This window comes from Vipera berus (genome assembly GCF_964194415.1).
Source record: "Vipera berus genome assembly, chromosome: 1".
NCBI classification, from domain to species: domain Eukaryota; kingdom Metazoa; phylum Chordata; class Lepidosauria; order Squamata; family Viperidae; genus Vipera; species Vipera berus.
Window position 1 is genome coordinate 237816978 of NC_138202.1, and position 21953 is coordinate 237838930.

At 37.9% G+C, this 21953-nt stretch overlaps 1 protein-coding gene across 1 annotated transcript in view; it reads right to left on the reverse strand.

The window, feature by feature from the left end:
* The window catches only part of COL12A1 (collagen type XII alpha 1 chain), a 124788-nt gene that overhangs the window by 49790 nt on the left and 53045 nt on the right, over positions 1-21953 (reverse strand). Inside the window, exons 22-36 of the mRNA XM_081336546.1 lie at positions 21115-21244; positions 18279-18424; positions 17815-17944; positions 16923-17062; positions 15851-15980; positions 13831-13970; positions 12638-12770; positions 12512-12538; positions 11600-11742; positions 10173-10302; positions 6637-6776; positions 6238-6367; positions 5223-5365; positions 4031-4160; positions 1638-1780 (exon numbers count right to left, since the gene is read on the reverse strand). Coding sequence (XP_081192672.1) covers positions 1638-1780; positions 4031-4160; positions 5223-5365; positions 6238-6367; positions 6637-6776; positions 10173-10302; positions 11600-11742; positions 12512-12538; positions 12638-12770; positions 13831-13970; positions 15851-15980; positions 16923-17062; positions 17815-17944; positions 18279-18424; positions 21115-21244 — 1935 coding nt within the window. The remainder of the gene's footprint in view (positions 1-1637; positions 1781-4030; positions 4161-5222; positions 5366-6237; positions 6368-6636; positions 6777-10172; positions 10303-11599; positions 11743-12511; positions 12539-12637; positions 12771-13830; positions 13971-15850; positions 15981-16922; positions 17063-17814; positions 17945-18278; positions 18425-21114; positions 21245-21953) is intronic.

Here is a 21953-nt window from a genome sequence, read left to right on the forward strand (position 1 = left end):
TAATTCATATTTATTTGTTTTTATTCTATTAGGAGATTGTATACAGGGACGCGGTGGCTCAGTGGGTTAGGACGCTGAGCTTGTCGATCAGAAGGTCGGCAGTTTGGCGGGTCGAATCCCGAGTGCCGCGTAACAGAGTGAGCGCCTGTTACTCGTCCCAGCTTCTGCCCACCTAGCAGTTCGAAAGCACGTAAAAATGCAAGTAGAAAAATAGGGACCACTCCGGTGGGAAGGTAACAGCGTTCCGTGCGCCTTTGGCGTCTAGTCATGCCGGCCACATGACCACGGAGACGTCCTCGGACAAACGCTGGCTCTTCGGCTATGAAACGGAGATGAGCACCGGCCCCTAGAGTCGGAAACGACTAGCACGCATGTGCGGGGGAACCTTTACCTTTACCTTTATACTGCCTTAATCACAGTTACATAATGTATATAATAAAATCAGTAAAAAAACAATACAACAATGCAATAATATCCTTTTATTTCCCACAGATTGGCCATTAATGTTTTTTTTTCCTTCTTACACCATACCAGTATATGTTTTCTTCAAGTATAGTACCGAGACATAGCAAAATATAGGTTCATTCAGAAATAAGCAATAATCATAACTATGCCTATATATGTATATTTTTACAGAAGTCAGCAGAACATATGCCTTTAACCTCCCTATGGGAAATAAGTTGGCTAAAGTATATTGTCGAAATTTTGCTACTAAATTTGGAGTAGGAAGTTATAAACTATAAAAAACATTGGAAGAATGCCTAAAACAAAAATTGAGAGCCAAAACTCATTCCTACTGCTCATGCTTATAAAACAGAGGTATATCACGGTCATTAGAAATGAATCAACTGAAATTATCCTTCCAATTGAGGTGGATAGAATTTGCTTCTACAAATATGTATTTTCTGGTTCTTGATCATCTTTGAACAGATCCCAGAAGTAATCCCTGCCTATATTTTCTGCTCTTGAGCTATATACCGTATATTTTTTCTTTCGTTCAAAGTCTGGTTCTCAGAGACTGCCTGACAAGTCTCTGCAGTTTACTTGGCAAGTTTTTCTAGAAACAGTGTCAGGTGCAAGCAATCAGAACATGTTCGAGGTTTAGCTGAAGATTACTATGTGGGTCAAAATGCCCATATAGTAGGTCACAGATGGACTTTTTAAACCCAGTTGAATTAGTGGAACAAGCATACCATGATTAACAACACCATTTATTTCAATTCGTTTACTCTACATGTGATGGAATCTAGCCTATTGGTTGCAATAGGGCAAGATCTATTTCTAATAGTTTTATTTCAGAGGATGGAATAGTTTTGCCCTTTTTAGTAAATAGTTTGAAATACTATTAAGATTTGTAAAATTAGTTTCACTGGAGAACACGAAGACTGAACAAATAGTTCTATGTATTTCTTCCAAGAAATTATTGTCTATACGTAACTGAATAGCCTTGTCTTGGATATATAGGACATGACCACCTTGTAATTATGTAATGAGAAAATAGTATTTTTCATTTCATTTTTCATTCAACAACTTCCACACAATAAGGCACTGAAATTAACAATTAATGCAACCATTACCTTGCAGCAGCAAAGTAATAGTAAAGCAACTATTACATATATTAAAAAATACAAACTTACATATTCATCTATGGGGTCCCCAGAAATAGAACTATATATAATTCTATATTGCTGCACAGGCCCATCTGCATGATCCCATTGAACAGAAAGACTGTTTGTTGTTGGATCAAATACTCTTATGTTCCTGGGTCCACTACGAGGCACTAAGATAAATGAACGTTAAATATAAAATAAATTCAGTGTAGTAATATTCTCAAAGCATTCTTAAATCTTTACAGGGGCATGGACAAAATGGGCATTCTAGAGATTGTGATCCAAAACTATTTTGGATTAGCCAGTTTGGAAGAACTGAAACTTGGATAAAACAAAATCCAGAAGGGATACTTTTCCCCTCATCCATTTAACCGCTCCTAATACTGCATCTCTCATTTGCCCACCAATCCTCCAATTATTTCTTCTCTTGCTTCTCAATCTCTTCTTAGCCTTCCTGGCTTTTTCCCTACTTGGGAAAAAAACAGCTGTTCCCTTCCATGCATACAGCAGACACATACAATATGCAGGAAGTTTTTTTGGCAACAGCCCATCTGAAACCAGAAGTTCTGTACACAGAACATTTTCCACATCCTTAACATTAACTTTGTGCGTCAATTAATTCCATTGGCTGATTCTAACTCAGTAATTTTCAAATGATGCTCAGTTTGAAAAATGCACTGCTTTTGATGACAACTAGAGCTTGAATCAACGCAGTATGGATACTGAGCAATTATGAGCATGGGCAGGTAAAATTACTTTTCTTAACTTCACTGCTTTAACATGGTAGAAAACAGCTGCTCACAAACAAACAAATAAATAATAGAATTTTCCAAAACGGTTAAATTAATAAAATTTATTTATGCAATCCAATATTATGATCCCTTGTAAGTTTCAAATTGTGAACATTTTTGATTTGCTATATCCTTCTAGAATAGCTAATAGTTAATCTGGTTTCATGGTCCTGGTGAATGTTCAATATATAACTGTTCGTGGCTTCAGAAACTATCACTAAAATAATTCAACTAAAATAATTGCATTTATCAAAACAAAAATTAAAACTGGTCAAGTGAGAATTATAAATTTATTCAATGCTTATTCAACTTTTACAAGCTAAATAGGAACATTGCTTACTCTGGAATGGCCAACTCAACAGATAGTGGAATGTTCATAAAATAAGCTTCATAGAAAATTTAGAGATTATTTATTTCCCACTAACTGAAATAAAATAGACAGTGACACAGCTAGTAATGTGTGTCTACCTCTGTAATGACCAAACACAGAATTGTGCTTTCTGAAATTGCACTTTCATCTCGTTGGACGATTAAATCAACTTTCTCATTCTATAATGTTTCTTTCCTCCAGAAACATCCTTCCTCTATCATTGTGATTTGCCATCTTGCTTCCTCCACAATTCCTCCAGTTTTAATCCTACTCTCTACCCATTCTTTCATTGTAGTATCCTTAATCCAACAGAATTATACTCTCACTCTAGCCAAATGGCCTCCATTCACTACCACAGCTCAACCTGTCTCCTTTCCTTCTCCCTTTCTTGTCCTCTTCATTCCTCCATCATCTACATAGCCCAACCATCCACTGGGTAAGATTTGGAGCAGATCATCCTTGTGAGTTTCAAAAGGAGTCCTAAACAGACAAAATTTGTCCTCTCAAAACTATCCTTGAGGACAAAGATGCCTCTCTCTTGACCTTATCTAATATAAAATCCTAATATTTGAAGTTTTACATTTTTAGCAATAGCAAATGTTTTGTAAATTTGTACTAAAGGCCAAATGTCAATCTGAACATACTATTGACAATCTAAGATGAAATCATGAAGGTCACTTTCAGTCACAATGAACTGCATGCTAATATTATATACACAGACCTGTCAGTACTCACTAGTGCAGGGGTAGGCAACCTCAGCTCTTTTATGACTCATGGACTTCAACTCCCAGAATTCCTGAGCCAGCATGGCTGGCTCAGGAATTCTGGGAGTTGAAGTCCATGAGTCATAAAAGAGCCGAGGTTGCCTACCCCTGCACTAGGGTTTCTCTCTGAGTCTGATAATCCACAAGTATATTAACATTTACCAAATTCTGGATATTCATAGTTTAGTCCTTAATATGAAAACTGGCTTTAATTCTTCTGAATACTTTAAAGTGGAACATTTCAAGTGTTCAAAGAATATACTTTAAACCTGTATTCAGAGACATAATATTGAACTAAATACAGCAAAATTTTCTTTGCAAAGCTTCCCTCATATACATTTATTCAATACCTTTAATCACTGAAATGGGATAAACTACATTCATGTAAGGTTCAGTGCAGAATGTAAGAACCAAAGCATATTTAGAGAACTAGCTAGGAAGGAGTAATTCACACTAATCAGAGTTGGGCAATAACGTGCATGATTTTCTACTTACATGTTCTTCCCTGTCCTGTACTTGGATCTCCTTCTCCATCAGCATACAAAGCAACGACATTTATTGAATAAGGAGTATCAGGAGACAGACGTTCCAGTAAAACGTTGCGCGTGTTGCTTGGAATAATAATCTAGAATGAAAACAATACTGGAAATGTTGTCTGTAACTGATGGTGAGCTGCTGAATATTCTTCACCAGCCCAATAGACTGCTTAAGTAATGACTCTTCAGGGACAGTTAACAGCTGAAAAACTACCTCAACTCTCACTTGGAACACATGACCTGGGGATTATGCACCTACATATCCCCCTACCCAAATTGTGAAATGTCTAAAAATGTCAAAATGTTGCTGTTCGAATATTTGGCCCGACTTTTTTACATCTGTACAGTACATCTGCTGATATACTGAGGTTTTAAATTTTTACTATTATCATTTTCCTATACCCTGTTTCCCCTCCTCCCAATGCATTGTGAGCATTTTTTTACCTTTGATCATGAATCAATGAAGTAAAGGACTGAAAGCTCAGAAAATAATAGTGGAAGTTACGAAGTGGGCTTCCATGATTGGGGGTGAGCCTGAACTCAATGTTCTTACTCCTAGTCCAAAAAATTAACTATTACGCTGCATTGGTTCTAAGCACAGAAGCATTTCTCCACAAACTGATACAAGTTATAAAGCTGTCCCTAAGAATGTCTACGCTACAGATAACTCTTGACAACCATTCATTTAATGACCGTTTGAAGTTACAACAGCACTTTTTAAAAAGTGACATAATTGTTTTTCACAGTTATGACCATTACAGTATCCCTATGGTCACATGATCAATATTCGGATGCTTGGCAACTGGCATCTATTTAGAGATGGTTGCGGTGTCCCAGGTCATGTGATCACCTCTTGCAACTCTCTAACAAGCAAAGTCAAAGGGGAAGCCAGATTCACTTAACAACTGTGTTGCTAACTCAACAACATCAGTGATTCACTTAATTTTGGTAAGAAAAGCCATAAAATGGAGTAAAACTCATTTAACAACTTTCTTCGCAATGGAAAGTTTGGGCTCAATTGTGGTCATACGTCAAGGACTACCTGTATATGACAATTTGGAACATTCAGACATTCACAGTGGAATAGGATGCATTATTTCTTTTTCATCAACCAGAGATCGCTTTAGAAATAACTGTATTAAATTACTTACAGATTCTGATGGCCTTGTGGCAGCTAATGGTTTATAGACAACTTTGTACTGCTGTACCGGACCTGGTGCAGCCTCCCACTGGACGTTAAGGCTATTTGTCGTTGGGTTGTAAACTTGGATGTTTCTTGGTGTCCCCCTCATCACTGAATTATATAAAACAAATTTGCATTTTTAAAGAAATCTCCCTATTTGTAGACACTGAATGAAGTATAATCACAAGACTTAACTATTATATCAATTGCACTTTAGGTTATTTGTGTAATAATGTTATTTATGTGAATAATGTCTAAGTCATTTGCATGAAGATATGGTGTAGGCATCATTGTGTTGCACAAGGATGTCATTCCCTAAATAATGTCACTTATGTCACCACGATGACTTAACTGTTCAATTTACTGGACACTGGGAAATAAACTATACTCTTTCCCACTTCCATCCCTACAGTCTACTAAAAGTAAGTTCCATTGTAATAATTTTGGTATCACTGAGGAGGATCAGCTCTGGAAGAGAGAACCCAAAAATACTTTTTCATATGTTAAATAAGCTTGCAAACAGGCAGATTAATTATGACCTTTTTGTGAATTTCAGTTCTGTTTCCCTGTATTTTTTCTACTATACCTAGATTTTTGGGCACAGCATAAACAGATTTGTCATAAAGTAACCATAAATCATAGTTTTGAGCTTAGTCTTATATAGAGTTCATCATTAAAACAACCCGGATTCATTAACCAACCAACTGGTTTTAAATGTGTTTTGCCATGGAGCTAAGCCAAAAATAAGCAAGCCACTACCTTCAGGCTTAAGGTTATATAGGAACCGGGCTAATATCTACAAAAATAGCTTACTAATTTAAGTCACCTTACTAAATTAAGTCAATGATTTGTACTATATCATATTGAAGTGCAGTAAGTTTAAGCCCTTTACAATCAGCAAGTTACCTAACTCTATCTTAATTGTGGCCCAAAGTCCCAACACTTAATGAAAGAGGAAAAAAACTCCTCCTAGTTCTACTTACACGTTTTCCCCGTATCAGACACCCGGCCTCCATCGCCTTCTGAGTAAACAGGGACAACGGTTACTTTGTATGGAGTGTCGGACTGGAGATTCTTTAGAACAGCATAGTTTGTATTCCCAGGCAAAGTTACCTGTCAAAGGTTTAAAACAGGACATGTAATTGGAAATTTCATGGTTGTTCTTAAACTACTTTCCCTATGAATTGTAAAAGGTAACCTTCACGTTCACTAAAATTCTCCTCTTATTTTACCCAAATCTAAAATCCCAGGGGAATTTTTCATCAGTGGTTGAGTGCTCCATAAGCAGGGTCCCCAAATTCAGTGGAACGTCATTTTGAAAAGCCTCCAACCATGTGTACAGAAAACTACCCAGGTACAAAATATGCACACAAAAGAATTACCATTTCCTCTCTTCCTCCTGCCACGGGTACATAATACACCTTGTACTGACGAGGGTTGCCTTCAGCATGATCCCATCGGACGTTCAACGCGCTAGTGGTTGGATCGTAAACTCTGAGATTCCTTACAGTATTGAGAGGTTCTGAAGGTATTTAAAAGTACAAGACAGAAAGAACTATTAAATACAGATATGCATTACTATAAATCAAAGTTCTATACATTAGATCTGAAGCATGCCACAGCTGTGGCATAAAACTGACACTTGAATGGCTGCCGTGTCCACTTCAGCTGTTCATTTTTAAATGCATTGCGCGGACAACATAAATTATTATTTTTTCTTTAATCCAAAGAAAATTTTAAAATGCAATTTATTGCAATGCAATTCTCTGCTACTCCTTTGCTGCTGCTGCTGTTGCTATTACTACAGCTGCTTTATTTCTGAAGCTTAAGGGCGGCTGAGGAACTTCACTACTCAATAGCCATCCAACTGTACTATTTATGATATAACTAAACTCTCGTGTTCCATTAGCCTCATTGGGTGGGAAAAGCTGTTCTCCACTGAGATAGGGAAGAGGTGGAATGATGTAACCTTTCATCAAGTAGGTTCAAACTAACCTATCTCACTAGATGACTATTCGGGGGGGGGGGGAACCTTTATTAAAGACAAATTAAAAACCAAAGTAATAAAGATGCTTCCCTCCCGTTATTCACGCAATGTTTATTACGTTATGATTCTCATTTTTGTGGGGTTAGATCTACCTACCCTTCATTAACGCTATTAAGTAAAAGTTGCTAGCTTTTTTAGATATAAATGCACAGTAATTTCTCCTAATAAAACTCATTTGGCCAATGAGTTTAAACACATTTAATTCTGATATATATGTTCCTCTCTCATTCAAGCCAAATACTTGGAAAAGTCCAGAAAGTTGGGAAACAATTAATAAAGAGCACACTTTTTAAGAGATAAGAGCCTTGGTGGAGCAGTGGGCTAATGCCTCTTTAAGTAACACCAGCTGCCTGCAATTAGTGCAGGTTCGCATCCCACCAGGCTCAAGGTTGACTCAGCCTTCCATCCTTCCGAGGTAGGTAAAATGAGGACCCAGATTGTTGGGGGCAATAAGCTGACTTTGTAATAATGCCGCTTGGGGTGTGTGTGAAAGCCCTAATAAGAAGACATATACATAGAATGAAGGCTACTGCTAAGCTTGTAAGCCGCCCTGAGTCTTCGGAGAAGGGCAGGATATAAATGGAATTTTTAAAAAAATGGGGGAGGCGGTAGACTCATACTTTCAGTAATCAGAACTTTGATATGTGTGTTGATATTTAACGATGACCCTTTAAGGGGCAAGCTGTAGAATGTCAACACAAAGGGTTTTTCCAACAATGAAATGAAAGTAGACTTTATCTTTATGGCTCCAACAGCCTTTTTTTGTTGCGTAATACTCTGCTGACTACATAAGTTTGAGGGTGTTTTTTTTCAGAACTGCATTCCAGCACTAGAGAGAAGACCAGAGCATGGAAACAACTAAATTGCAGTGCACAGAAATGGATGGAAATCGGAAAAGGAGAAAAGTTCATTAAAAGGCCATGTATAATTATGGTGAAGCCATCCAACTTTTTTGTATATTTGTCAGTGATCCAAAGTGAAATAAAACACCACTTCAGTCTGATTTGAGCCCAGGGAATAGAACCCCTATCTCAGAGAAAGAAAGCTGGATGCTACATAATAACTGTGTAAGAATTGTACACTTATCATTCAATAAAAATTTTCTGGAAGAAATAAACTTATATTAGACTCTCCTTCTCTCCCTCCCTCACACATACATACCATGGTAAAGAAATGAAAACTACAGAAATAAATTCTAAGTATTAAATACAGGTAGTTCTCAAGAAATGATAGACTATTTAACGACTGTTCAAAGTAACTATGGGCACTCCAAAACTACATGTGACCCTGTTTCAAAGTTACAGCAGCTGGAGTGCCTTGAAGAGCTGCTGAAAAAATTCAGCCCCACGGTGGGTGTTTGCAAAGCTATTATGCTGTCCTATTATCTGAAGGACCCAGCTAGGACTTAAAGGCAAGTCCTAGGTACATCCTACAGCAGGCATGTCGAACTTGCCACGTCACATGACGTCGCACAACGTATCGCAACTTTTTCCCCATTGCCGGCAATGGGGTGGGCGTGGTTTCAGCGTGATGCATCCGGCCCGTGGGCCGGCAGTTTGACACGCCTGTCCTACAGACAGTCAGATGAACAGCAAAAAAAAGCTTTGCAAAGACCCAACATCTGCCATTTTATTGCACAAGTCTCCACTCTGCTAAACTTTTGAAGATGTTTTGTTTTTATTTTATTTTTTCCCTCTAGTTCAAGGGGAAAAGCTGCAGAAAGATTTTCTCTCCTTGCTTGCTTTGGTTCCTTCCTTTGGAGTCAGGAAAAGGTTTTTAAAAGGGATAAAAGACAGAGAATTTAGTTTTAGCATATAATGGGGGAAGGGGGTGAGATCAACAAGTCCATCCCTCCCAGCTTTTTCTGTTCTGTTTATTGAAGCAATGTGGGTTTCTGGGGAAGGGAGGAGGTTAAGCAAGAGAAAAGTTTTGGAAAGCTGGTCCTGAAGCTGCTGCCTTTGCATGCAGGAGCTGGCCTTCCAAAGCCTAGCAATGCAGTCAGGAGAGGTTTGCATCTTCCCAACTGTCAGCTGTTGGGGCAGAAAGCTCTGAAAGGCTAGGAAACTGGTCCCTTTTTTGCCTCAGACAGGCAGGGAACCTTGGAAGGAGAAAGGGCAGGAGCAGAATTATGAAAGGCAGGCGCACACAGCATGTTCCTTCCCCACTGTTTCTCACTGCCAAGACAGCCAGCTGTGCAAGGGCTGGCATGTGAGACACCCGAGGGGTGGGAGGAGAACATGGGGTACCTTGGGCTGGGGGAGGCCTTGGGAGGCCTAAGGCAGGTGGGCTAGTGTCTGCACTAGGCCTCTCAGGATCTCCCCCACCCCTGAACACCACTTTACGACCCGTGCATTCATTTAACAAATGCAGTAGGGAGAGCAAGGATGGCTGGTATTTGAGGCAGTTCATTTAATGTTTGTTGCGACTTCCGACCCTAGGATCCATTATGGCCCTAACTCAAGACATGTCAAACTCGCAATGTCACGTGACAACATATCGGAATTTTTCCCACATTGCCGGCAATGGGGTGGGTGCGGTTTCCTTGTGACACATCTGGCCCGTGGGCCAGCAGTATGAAACCCCTGCCCTAACTCGAGGACTACCTATACTAATTCAAAATAAATCCTACTTTGAATCCTACCGTGGACTTGAATACAATGGAATGACGTGAAAAATAGCAAGGCAACAAACTAAACAGAAAAAGTTTGCTTAGAAGTTGATAATGTGGCGTGTTTTTTTTAAAAAAAACAAACGACCAAGGGTCATATGACAATGAACTCCAAAACCTGCCAACTTCCCCAATCTTTTAAAAAACTCTTCCATGATTCCATTTCAGTGAAAAAACAAAATGCTCAGGAGAGTTTCACTTACTGGTCTTGCCCTTCCCTGATATTTGTCCTCCATCCCCTTCTGCATAAATCGAAGAAACTGTAATGCGGTAAGGTGTGTCAGGCCGCAGCTTCTGAAGCACGATGCTGTTCTTGCTTCCTCCCACTGTGGACTTGAATACAATGGAATGACGTGAAAAAATAGCAAGGCAACAAACTAAACAGAGTTTAGAAAAAGAAGTATGTCTTGCATGTGTACAAATTCTAGGTTTCTAGCTCAGAACGATAGTACTGCAACTTAACAGAGCCTTGGTGGAGCAGTGGGCTAATGCCTCCTTAAGTAACACCAGCTGCCTGCAATTAGTGCAGGTTCGCATCCCACCAGGCTCAAGGTTGACTCAGCCTTCCATCCTTCCGAGGTAGGTAAAATGAGGACCCAGATTGTTGGGGGCAATTAAGCTGACTTTGTAATAATGCCGCTTGGGGGGTGTATGAAAGCCCTAATAAGCAGGCATATACATAGAATGAAGGCTACTGCTAAGCTTGTAAGCCGCCCTGAGTCTTCGGAGAAGGGCGGGATATAAATGGAATTTTAAAAAAACAAAAAACTATTTCATTAAACATTTTACAACTTATTAGGTGGACGTTTTTAATTGTTTACCTGGTTATTTGTCAGAGACAAGAATGACAAGGCATCGGTCAATGCAAGAATGTTTTAAAATAAAACATTTGTTTTAATTCTGCGTATCAGTTAGAAAACATAAACACGAGAATGCTTATGTCTGATTAATTAAAAGCTACTGCCTTTACTTAGGTATAGGAATTTGTAGGGAAAAGGGGAGGAATAGGACAAACGTATAGCCCGATATCACAGTGCAAAACCTGGGACTTATGCACATGTATTCGAAGTCACATCATCACATAATTGCCATTTTTTTCACCAGCACAATTCATAACTGACTCATTTATCCCAGGGCCTTTGTTCAGATTTTATTAGGAACAATAGGGCAGATAATATGACATGAAATTTCAGCAAAATGCAATTGCAAGGACATGCAGCAAAATTAACTGTATATGGTTATGGCAGTTCACAATCAACATCCAGATACAGTACATGTGTTTTTCTCTATGGGTGAGCTTAGTCTATCTTAGAAAACTTGCAATGTTTGAAGCATAGCTAGAAGTGTCATCCTGCAACTTTTCATTTCCTATCTCTCAAGTAAAATTCTACACTGAGATAATTTTTTTTATCTAACAGTCAATATTTCCTCTTGTAACAGAGGAAGCAAATTCACTTGACCTCATCATGCAGAATTTTAAAACCTATAATGTTAAAACTATATAATATATATAAAAGTCTGTTAAGAGTGTTAAAACTTTTAACAATTTAACACACTGATCAGACCACTTTTTCTTTAAAAAAAAAATTTTTTTTTACAGAGAATGCTTTCCCTCTGGAGAATTAATTACCGAAAGTTCAGCACCGTCACCCGTAGTAGGTCGGTAATTGATCCTGTAGCGTTGCACACGTCCAATGGCAGGATCCCACTTGACAGTCAAGCTATTGGATGTTGCATTATATACCTGGAGATTCCGTGGGGGACTCGTTGGTACTGGTATGAAATTATTAAAACAGTTGCTGAGCAGAATCTTATAAAAAATAAATGTGCAGTACAATCATACTATCATATGAAAACAATGTCCTCATGTCTGAGAAAAATATTTTTAATATTTTAAATTAAATTGATTTTTTATTTAAAATTAAATGTAACTTCTCTAAAATTTGGATTTTAAACAATTGTATCTTCACAATATATACCAAGTAATATTTATAAAATACTACCATGCCAGACTGCAACAGGGGAACCAAAAAATGACAGACATGCAATGTATCAACTACGTGACTCCAGGTGAACAAATAACTCTTAATCTAATCTATTTCATATGATTCCTATAAGGATAAAATGGGGTGCGGGTGAAGAGAATTTCATTTGAATGCCTGGAGGAAGTGAGGATGTATGGATATTAATATAAGAAATGATAAGAAAAAGTCAAGGTCAAAAGCTTTGGACAAGATCCATGATGCATATTATTCAGGATTCATAGCATGAGAGATCCATGATGCAAACACAGTATTCAATGCCTTGCACCACAACATTTTAGCTTCAACTTATGCCTTATAAAAATATACTATAATTCAGTGATGCCTCAAGATGCTCATTGAGCATGTAAGATACACACACACACACACACACACACACACACATACACACACTGTGTGTGTCTGTGTAATTTTCTCCAGGGATATCTATTTGCTATCTTTCCTATTCTTTTCTAGTAGTCCTAATTTGCAACATGCTAGTGATGAAGTGAAGCACCTACCTGGTGTTGTTATAGGCACAAGGGCCACTGTAAAGAAAAATACAACAGAGGTTGAGTGGGTATGAAGCCTGTGCCCTTTAGTCATCCCAAATTACTAATTAATTAAGGTATTTCAAAATTGCTTACATGTACGTTCACTCCCAATCAGTTCATCACTCTCTGATTCATCAGGATAAATTGCAGTAACTGAGATGTCATACAACGTGTCTGGGATAAGATTTTCAAAAAGTTGCGTATTTTCATCCCCATTTAGAATTGTCTTCAAAAATTATGGAGGAAAAAGAAGAAGAAAAAATAGAAGAGGTTACATACCAAGCAATTCATGTATCAATCATGAACATTTTTAATATGGCACAGTATATCCTAGAAGATATGCAACCATTAGCTTTTCTCAAGGCACTAGAGAACCTGGTTGTTTCTCCAAGCATTTGCATTAGGCGCTCTGTTGTTACTTACATGCGCTCTGTTGTTACTTACTGAGTTTTTCATTAAGTGAGGTTATTGTTTATCCTTGGGTGCCATATGTGGTGGGTTTTAAAACTACCCAGAGTCAATCTGTCTCTCCCCCCATCTCTCTCTCACATACGTGTATATAATTTTACATTACCAATCCATTCATCTTCAAGAGGTACGATTAATTCTATCTATCTATCTATCTGAACTACCCATCTCCCTCAAAGAGGGAACTATATGCGATGGGAAGGAACCACTCCAAAAAATACACCATAAACCAACATTTTCAATAAAACCATCACCAGCATTAGCCTTTACCTCTACATGAATAATGGTATTATTCAGAAGGATAAGGAACAGACCCTAAATTGCAGATCAAGATCAAAGAGAAATTCAAGAAGAACCATTACTGCCCAGAAATCAGGATTATACTTGCAGCCTAACATATTGGAAAAAGGAGAGGGGGGGAAATCAAGTTTCTTGATATTCCTTAGCTACAAATGCACTCTCTATCATTCTGACAAACATTAATTACCTTTAAGAGTCAATCTTTTGGGGCTGACAGGCACCTCTAGAATTTTGAAAACATATTAGATATGCTCTCAGAAATGTTTGCAATGGAGCCTGCTTATTTGTTAAATGGTTACCATGCTGGGAGTGACCATCACAAGACATCTTCTTACCAGAAGAGGTAAGATTGCTCCTAATCAACCTCTCTAGATGGAGCTGGAGGCTGATACTTTATTTTGTAGCACAAAAGATTTTAATTATGAATAAATGTAACTGCTTAAATTTCATATAATCACAGGATTGCCACTTCCACACTTGTTGAATGTACTCATTTTCTAGAATCCAAAAATCCCTACCTCCTGTTTTTCACGTTCACCATAAGGCCCCCACATTACTCGGTAGAGAGCTACATCAGATGCTCCATGATCCCAAGTCCCTCTGAAACTAGTTGTGCTTACTTGATCTGTTCTCAAATTGAGCGGTGCTGGTACAGGTACTGTAGAGTGGGGAAGAGAGAGGAAAAGTCTATGCATATATACTAAATCACTGGATGCAAACATTTTCTGAGTAAGACCTTTTTGTTTTGTGTGTAACAACATGGGAATATATACACAATAATTTCCCCATTTAGAACAATCTTCCCTTTTTATAAAAGCCTCATATATATATATATATCAAATGTTGCTGTGGCTAATATTTACACCTGGCAAGTTCAGGCCCCTGAATGCTGGGAAAACAAGTCAAGCTTCAAAGCTCTATTTCAATATTTTTAACAAAGATAAATTGAGGATTGCAGAAGTGATTTAATTCTCATAGAGTTGAATGAAAGATAAGGTCTTTTTGTAGTAATAAACTAGAAGAAGACCTGTTTGTGGGTCTCCCAGGGCCATCTGTACAGCTATTGTAGAAAACTACTATGATCCAATAGGGATGCTCTTATATTGCTTAACTGGAAGCATTATGACATAAAAGGTACTAATTAGAACATGGTGGACTAATAACACAATTGCAATATTGTTCATGTGAAGCAATGAAGGAAGCCTAATTTTTCAAAAATCGAAATAAATGTAATTTTTCAAAAATTACATCTTTAGGCTTAAGATTGAAATATGCCACCCATACTCCTGATAGCAATTTTTCAACCTTTCCGGATGGGATAAGAAGCAGCCTATCCAGCATCAATAAAATGAAAGAGGCTTTATTTCAATGATTTAAGATAATTTTACTTATTTTAATAAGATACGGAGTCTATGACTTCAGAAGTGGGACTATTGAATGTAATGAAGCAATGAAGCTTTCGTTGTTGGTTGATAACCTTACATTTACAAAGAAAAACCTTTTCACAGTATTGTCACATAGGAATCAGCTACACATTAACTCAGCCAACCGAAACCACACACCCTCTCCACAAAAACTACACCCCCCAATTTCCAATGACTTTCATCATTTTATTATTAACTCACCCACTGAACTTTACAGCAGTGGAAATAAATGCTCAGCCCACTGAAGGCACTGAAGAGTGCGTAGTCAGGATTCCCATGTGGTGACAAGAAACAACAATATTGCCCTAGTCAACTTCCAAACACAACTCAAGGTACCAATACTGTCCAACATCCATTAAAAATATTGAGAGAATACATAAACTGAGCACTGCAACATGCTCTACCTGGAGCTACCCTTGAAAATTACTTGAAAGCAGCAGTTATTCACAGGAGGAATTTCAATGTAAAACTAACACAGATTGAAACATCACACTTCTTATGGGATGGAACACACAACCTTAAAGGAAAAGGGATACATCTGCCTAATTATCCAAATCTGCCAATTAACCCAGCGGATTAATAAATGTGGCAGCCAGATCACACAAAAGAAGAGGAAAAGAAAGAATGCAAAGAGAACAATTTCTTTTGTAGATATTTTTTTCCTTGTGGTTGCAAACCCATATCCTGCAAAAAAAGAAAAAAGAAAGAAAAGAGGGGGGAAAGCAGCTGCTGAGCCATACCAAAAAAAAATGTCCTGACTTTGGGTGGTCATGGACAGCTATTAGGCATGCAGAGATCTGCTAATGATACACTTCAAATTGTGGTGCCATGGCTTTTGAAAGGCTATAGCTGCTTCAAAGATCATGATGATTTTTATATTTGTATCTGGATATTCTACTTCTTTCTTAACATATCAGCCAAGAGACAGATGAGCCCCTTGATAGAAATATCGTCAAAGCACTGATACACAAAGGTAACAAATGCAACACACAACTCTAGCCATCTGTTTTAACTAATAACGCTACAATATCCTAACATCCTGTAAAACCATATTTCAGGCCACACACTTGTATGAGAATCTGAAGAAGCCCAATAAGCAACAGCATTGACTTACAAGTGGTGGCTTCTGCTGCTACTGGCATAGAGAGCCCTTCATCATATTCTGCAGCAAGTTCTACGTGGTAGAGTGTTTTTGAAAAAAGATCAGGAAGAGACGTGCTGGTCTGGGATGGATCCACTTTCACCTGAATAAACAAATTAGCCGGATTTCTTTCTTGACACTTATTTTTCCCAGGCAGTAGAAAGTTTACAACTATTTCTAATATATTAGAAGCCTAATATATTATTAATAATAATATATTATTAATAATAGCACCTGGATTTAACTAAGCAGTAAGTTTATTTTCAAATGAGTTACATTATCAGACATTAAACTGTGTGTTTCATCTGGGATTCTTTCAGAGACTGAAAGAACAAAATTCTACACTTCTCCAACGATCAACTTAAAAATATGTGGCACTTTCTTTATTCAATCTGTTTGGGAAGTGCAAGGATAGTCTGCCCTTTGTAGCTGTTCAAACTAGTATTCCGATATCTGGGGTGAGCATCACATTCATTTAAATCCTGAGTTGATTCAAAGAGATGCTATGGCTCTCACAATATATTTCCATGTGTGATGATGTCATCATGCACATGAGAAAAATTACATTATTCTCAACATGTCATTTTATGTGCATACATATAAATCACAATGAATTTGATGTGTTGCATGACAACCCCATTGCATCAAGATGTGGCAAATCAAGTTTTCAATCTGGTTATTCACCCTGTTTCTTTTACAATGTTTTCTAAGTGACTGAATCAGGATAAAACCAAATATTGTCTATTTTTATACAGCCTGATTATCCATCTCTATGCTAATGTTCTCATTAAAAAAATATATTTTAAAACCTCCCTCCTCTTTTTTTGCTATGCAGGTTCACATATCATCCAATTAAGATGTACATTTTGTTTGTAATAATAAGATCCTGCTCATCATACAGTATAATCACAGTATCACTAAAGTCAAAGGAACTAAAATCATTTGGTCTTAATTTTACAGATTATGGACTTTGGCTCCGGTTTATTTTTTAACAATACTTACAAAATTATCCTGAATTAATATTTATTTTTACACAGAGATTTACCTCTTTTACTTCATCTTCTTCAGCTGCTTTATATTTCACTATATAATTACGAACTTTTCCTGCAGCGTGATCCCAATTGACTCTCATGCTGCTGTGAGTGAGATCACTTAGCCTTAATCTTTTTGCTCCGCTTAAAGGTACTGAAAAATAAACATAGTATTGCCCAAGTTCTTAGATAATATTCTTATTTATTTATTTATTTATTTATAAATAAATAAATAAATAAGTTACATATAGCCAACCTGTCCTACTCTGAATTTAATTATTAAATTAATACACCATTATTAATTCATTAATTTAAAATTTTTAATTTCAAAACTGTTGTACAGAACTGCAGATGAAGACAAAGGTTTTGAAAATGGTATCCTCATTGTTACCATTCCAATAGGTAACAATATATATATATATATAAAGGCCATTATCTTTCAATTTTCTGGGGAAAATACTTCCCAAAATCTATACTATCCATGAAAAATAGCTACGTATATAAATCCCAGCTGTTACTAGAAAAAGAATGCCAATGATTGATGTTCAAGCCTAACATTCATGCTTTCAAAATACATCATGTCAGTATCTTTTCACAAAGTTACCCTAACCCTTTAAGTTTAAGTCACCAAATAATAATCCATGCTAGTTGAGGTATCTAGGAAGTACAATCCTACCAGAGCAATGGGACACTGTGGTAAGTGCTTACAGCTGGCAGTAATTATACTGCAGATATATGTAAAAAGGAGTTGGGTAGCACTTTTTCAATCTAAATACACAGATTTCTTAAAAGGTACAAGCTTTTTGATTTTTGGCTACCATGGGCTAACACAGCTCTCCACTTACAGAATCTCACGAATCACTAAAGCAACAGACAAAATATTTCAACAAATGGTATTATTCCTACATGTGACTTCCTGAGTAGTGAGTGGATCACTAGTGAGGTCACCAAAAGTTGAATGAACTGTTAAAGTGTACGCAGTATTTGGAATCAAGTCAACCAGCTGTACATCATTCACTGATGCTCCTACCCGCATCTAGAAGAAATAAAGGAAAGAGGCAAAACATCAAAATAAAAAACAAAAATGTTTAAAAATGTTTTCTTAAAAAACATTTATTGCCCAGAGTTACCTTGAGGTAAGATGGGTGGCATATAATTTTTATAAATAAATAAGTAAATAAATTTACAGTTTCCTGGCTTTTGCCATACTATACAGCGAACCTGTTGATGCATTTCATTTTATACTGTAAAAGCCAAATTATATCTCGCTGTTTGGGTATATGGGAGCAAATATACGTATCTTCTCTCTCTCTCTCTACCTCTACCTCTCTCTCCCTCCCTCTCTCCCTCTCCCCACCTCTCTTTGTTACCTCTTTTTCAGTTGCTGGTATTGTGGCATTGACAGGCTCGTATAATAACATGTAGCCAGTAGTTCCTTTTACAGGTTCCCACCTCACACGCATTGTCCTTGAAGTGACATCATAAGCATTCAGGCTTCTAACTGAAGGGATTGCCACTGTGAAAAGCATAAATATTCACTTCAGCTACTCACATCTACATACTTATTTCCCCCTTTATCTCCCAAACATTGTGTTGTGACTCAGGGCCAGCCTGTGGTTTCGGCAGCCGGCTCAGATGTGTCGGATGACTCAGATGAGGGGGAGGAGGACCGTGTGGGAGACGAACCGGTTGATGATGGCGTGGAGGCTTGGCAGAGTTCCCAGCCGGGGCCCTCTTCTCAGCTGCGTGAGCCCGATAGTGCGGAAGATGATGACCCACAGCTGGCCCTGTTCAAGGACGCCCGACGCAGGAGGCAGTCGAGCAGGAACAAACAAAGAAAGAATGTGGGACTCCTCGGGAGGAGGCACAGGGAGACCACGCCCTGAGCTCTCTATAAAAGGAGTGTTTGGGGAGGGGCTGGTTGCTGAAAGCAACTTTTCCGCTTGAGAAGACAAGCTCTAGTGTTTTTGTTAACTGCGTAATTAAATCTTGGCAGATGCCTTTTAGCCTTGGACGCTCTCCAGTCTCTTCTTTCTGAATAGGGGTTGCCTTACTCAAGGCCAGAAGAGGGCTGGTTCAGAACACATTGGTCCTTTCACTTCTTTCTGCTTTGGGAAACAGAACACTGAAGGAGAGATTGTTGGACCTTTTACTTATTTATTATACTGTGACTGCAACTTTGCGACCAACCAATTCAAAGACAGTCACATCCATTGATACCCATGCAGATTTTGCTATTTGCTAAGATCTGTGTGAACAAGGTACAGTAGATATTAAATAACTTGAAGCTTCTAATGTAGAGATTACCAATTTTCTTGTGACCAGCAGGATTTTTTTTTTTAAAAAAAAAAGTTTCCAGAAGCGTTTTTTGTCTCATGATGATGAGACATGATGTCATCAGAGTGGGCAGGGCCAATTTTGTTTAGCCCACCTTAGAAGGGCTGATAATGCTAAAAACATCCATTTCATCCTATAACCCTCAAACTTTCCAACTACAAAAATAAATAAATACAGGCTTAAATCGTTGGTGCTACTTATTCAAATGGTCTGGAAACCTATTGGGGGGAAAAAATCCATGGGGGAAGAGGAAGATTGAGTAGCTTCATGATGGCCGGGCAGCAGAATCCAGATGACTCATCTTTCCTCTGGCTTAGGGCCAGTGACCCGTTTCTAGCTTGGTAGGTAACTATTGCATAGGTCCCTACTAAAAGATATAGCACTACTTTGGGAATGAATTATCAAATTGAATATTCCATGCCTGGTTAAGGATCAGGTAGATAAATAATGTCAAAAAAAACCTATGAAGAGTCAATTTTATTAAGCAATGGCTTCATGTGACTGATTCTTATCTTTTATGTAATTTTTTTAAGTCACTCTCTGTTCTATGGTCTGAGCTACAATAGGCAAATTCATTTTTGCTTAATACATTACAGATATTAGAGTTCCAGTATTTCTTGTTTTAAATCCTGGACTCTTTTTAACTAAGACAAGGACACATGTTAGGAGGTTATGATTTCTTTTAAAAAAAACAACTATGTGGCTTATTTATGGTCTATGTATATTCATTCATTCTTTCGTTCAATTTACGGTATGTGCACCACCCAAAGTGCAATCCATCTCTAGGCAGTTAACATCTGGTTGAAAGCCACAAACAAACATTTCAAAGCAAAACACTAATGCACATCACATCTGATGCCTCTCACATGTCTCTCTACTCCCCCTGCCCAGAACATTGACTGCAACCAGCCTCGGATGAAGGAAGAGAACCACTGCAAGCCTACCCCCCCCACACTCCCAACCCCCTGAGCTTCTCTAGATGGAATCATCATTAATGGTATCAATAGACACTGAGAGCGAGAGACCAACAAACCTGCCAGAGATAACCCTCAAGTGCCACTTCAGTATTCTATACAAATCTGGAACCAGATCCTGATCCATCTCAGACTCTGCATTCAGTGAAAGCAGTTGAAAGTTCCCAAAGATCATAAGTTTGGCAAGCTCCATAAGCAACATAGCCAGTGTCAAGCAGCTCAAATAGTGGAGCTGCTACATAGAAGGGAAGGTGGTGCAGTAGCAACAGCCCCATGTGATCTCTAGAATTTCACAAAGATGGTTTCTGGTGACTATCCAGAGTTATTCTTCTGAAAGCCATCAGTTTCCCAGATGACTATGGACATTCTATCAACTCTGTCTTGGGGATGCAGCAAGCGCAACACTTGAAACGCAGTCAGCAAATTTCTGAAAGATCTCCATTCCTCACCCCATCAGTCATATCCAGGTCTCTTGGGAAGAATTCAGAGGACTGCAACGTGAAATCAGTAGGCAACTTTTACATACCAGCTTCAATAGCATCTATGGAGATTCTCCATCATCCAGGTCATGGTTGTCCCAAAGGGGCTTTTCCAAAAGGCAACGGGACTTCCTTAGTTTTTTTTCCTTTGAAAATGTTTTGCTTCTCATCCAAGGAGCTGGAACTGAAGAAGCTTCTTGGATGAGAAGCAAAACATTTTCAAAGGAAAAATATAAACAAAGTCCAGTTGCCTTTTGGGAAAAGCACCTTTGGGCCAGTTTCAATATCCTGCACTACCTAAGGCCAGTCACTTATCAAACAAAAAGTAAAGGGAAGTTTGCTACACATTTTATTAATATTATCTGTATGCACTAACAATTATTCAATATGTCTATTATTTTGGAATATTCACTTACATGTTGTTTCAGTCCCTTTTAATGGTTCACTACTGGTGCCTTCTACTATAGAAAATACATTCACAACATATTCTGTTTCAGGCTTGAGGCCAGTGAGGACAGTAGTAGTCTCTGAACGACTTACAAAGACCTGAATAAAAATAAATAAAACAAAAACAGATATAATTGCACACATTTCACAAATAAACGTAAAATATACATAGTTATCTTAGTTCAGGTACTAAATAATTTAAAATAGAACTTAAGCTGTCCCTGTAGCAGATGTAATAGTATATATGTGATGCCAAAAGCTGTAAAATATGAATTATTTGGAAAATTAGGGTGTGTAACTCTTTAACCTCCCTTACGGTAAGTTTCACTGCATCATGGCTGAAATCTATCTGGAAAAGGCAATCACAGAAGACAGCAGAAAAGTGTAGCATATGTACAGTATATAAATTGGCTACCATCTCTCTGTATGGGAGGATTTAGGAGCTGTTTCAAATACACTAAGAAATCAGCCAGCTGTGGCTCCAAATATAGGAATATGAACATATATATGTACACACATACATATTTATAAAATTGCAACATACAAAAGAATAGTAATAAATGTATCATATAATAAACATATATACGAAAATAGGAAAGGGAGATAATGTTTACATGCAGTAAAAGCTCTGTTACTACAGTATATAACTTCTCTTCAGCTACAGTTTTTCCTTCCTCCCCTCCCCTCCCCTCCTGGGGCTTCTTCTGATCATGTCTATTATTTGCAAATGGTTAAAAAGCCTATGTTAATGCTCCTAAGTATTCTGGATGTTATGGCATCCAGACAATTATGGTAGGATGCAAACTGC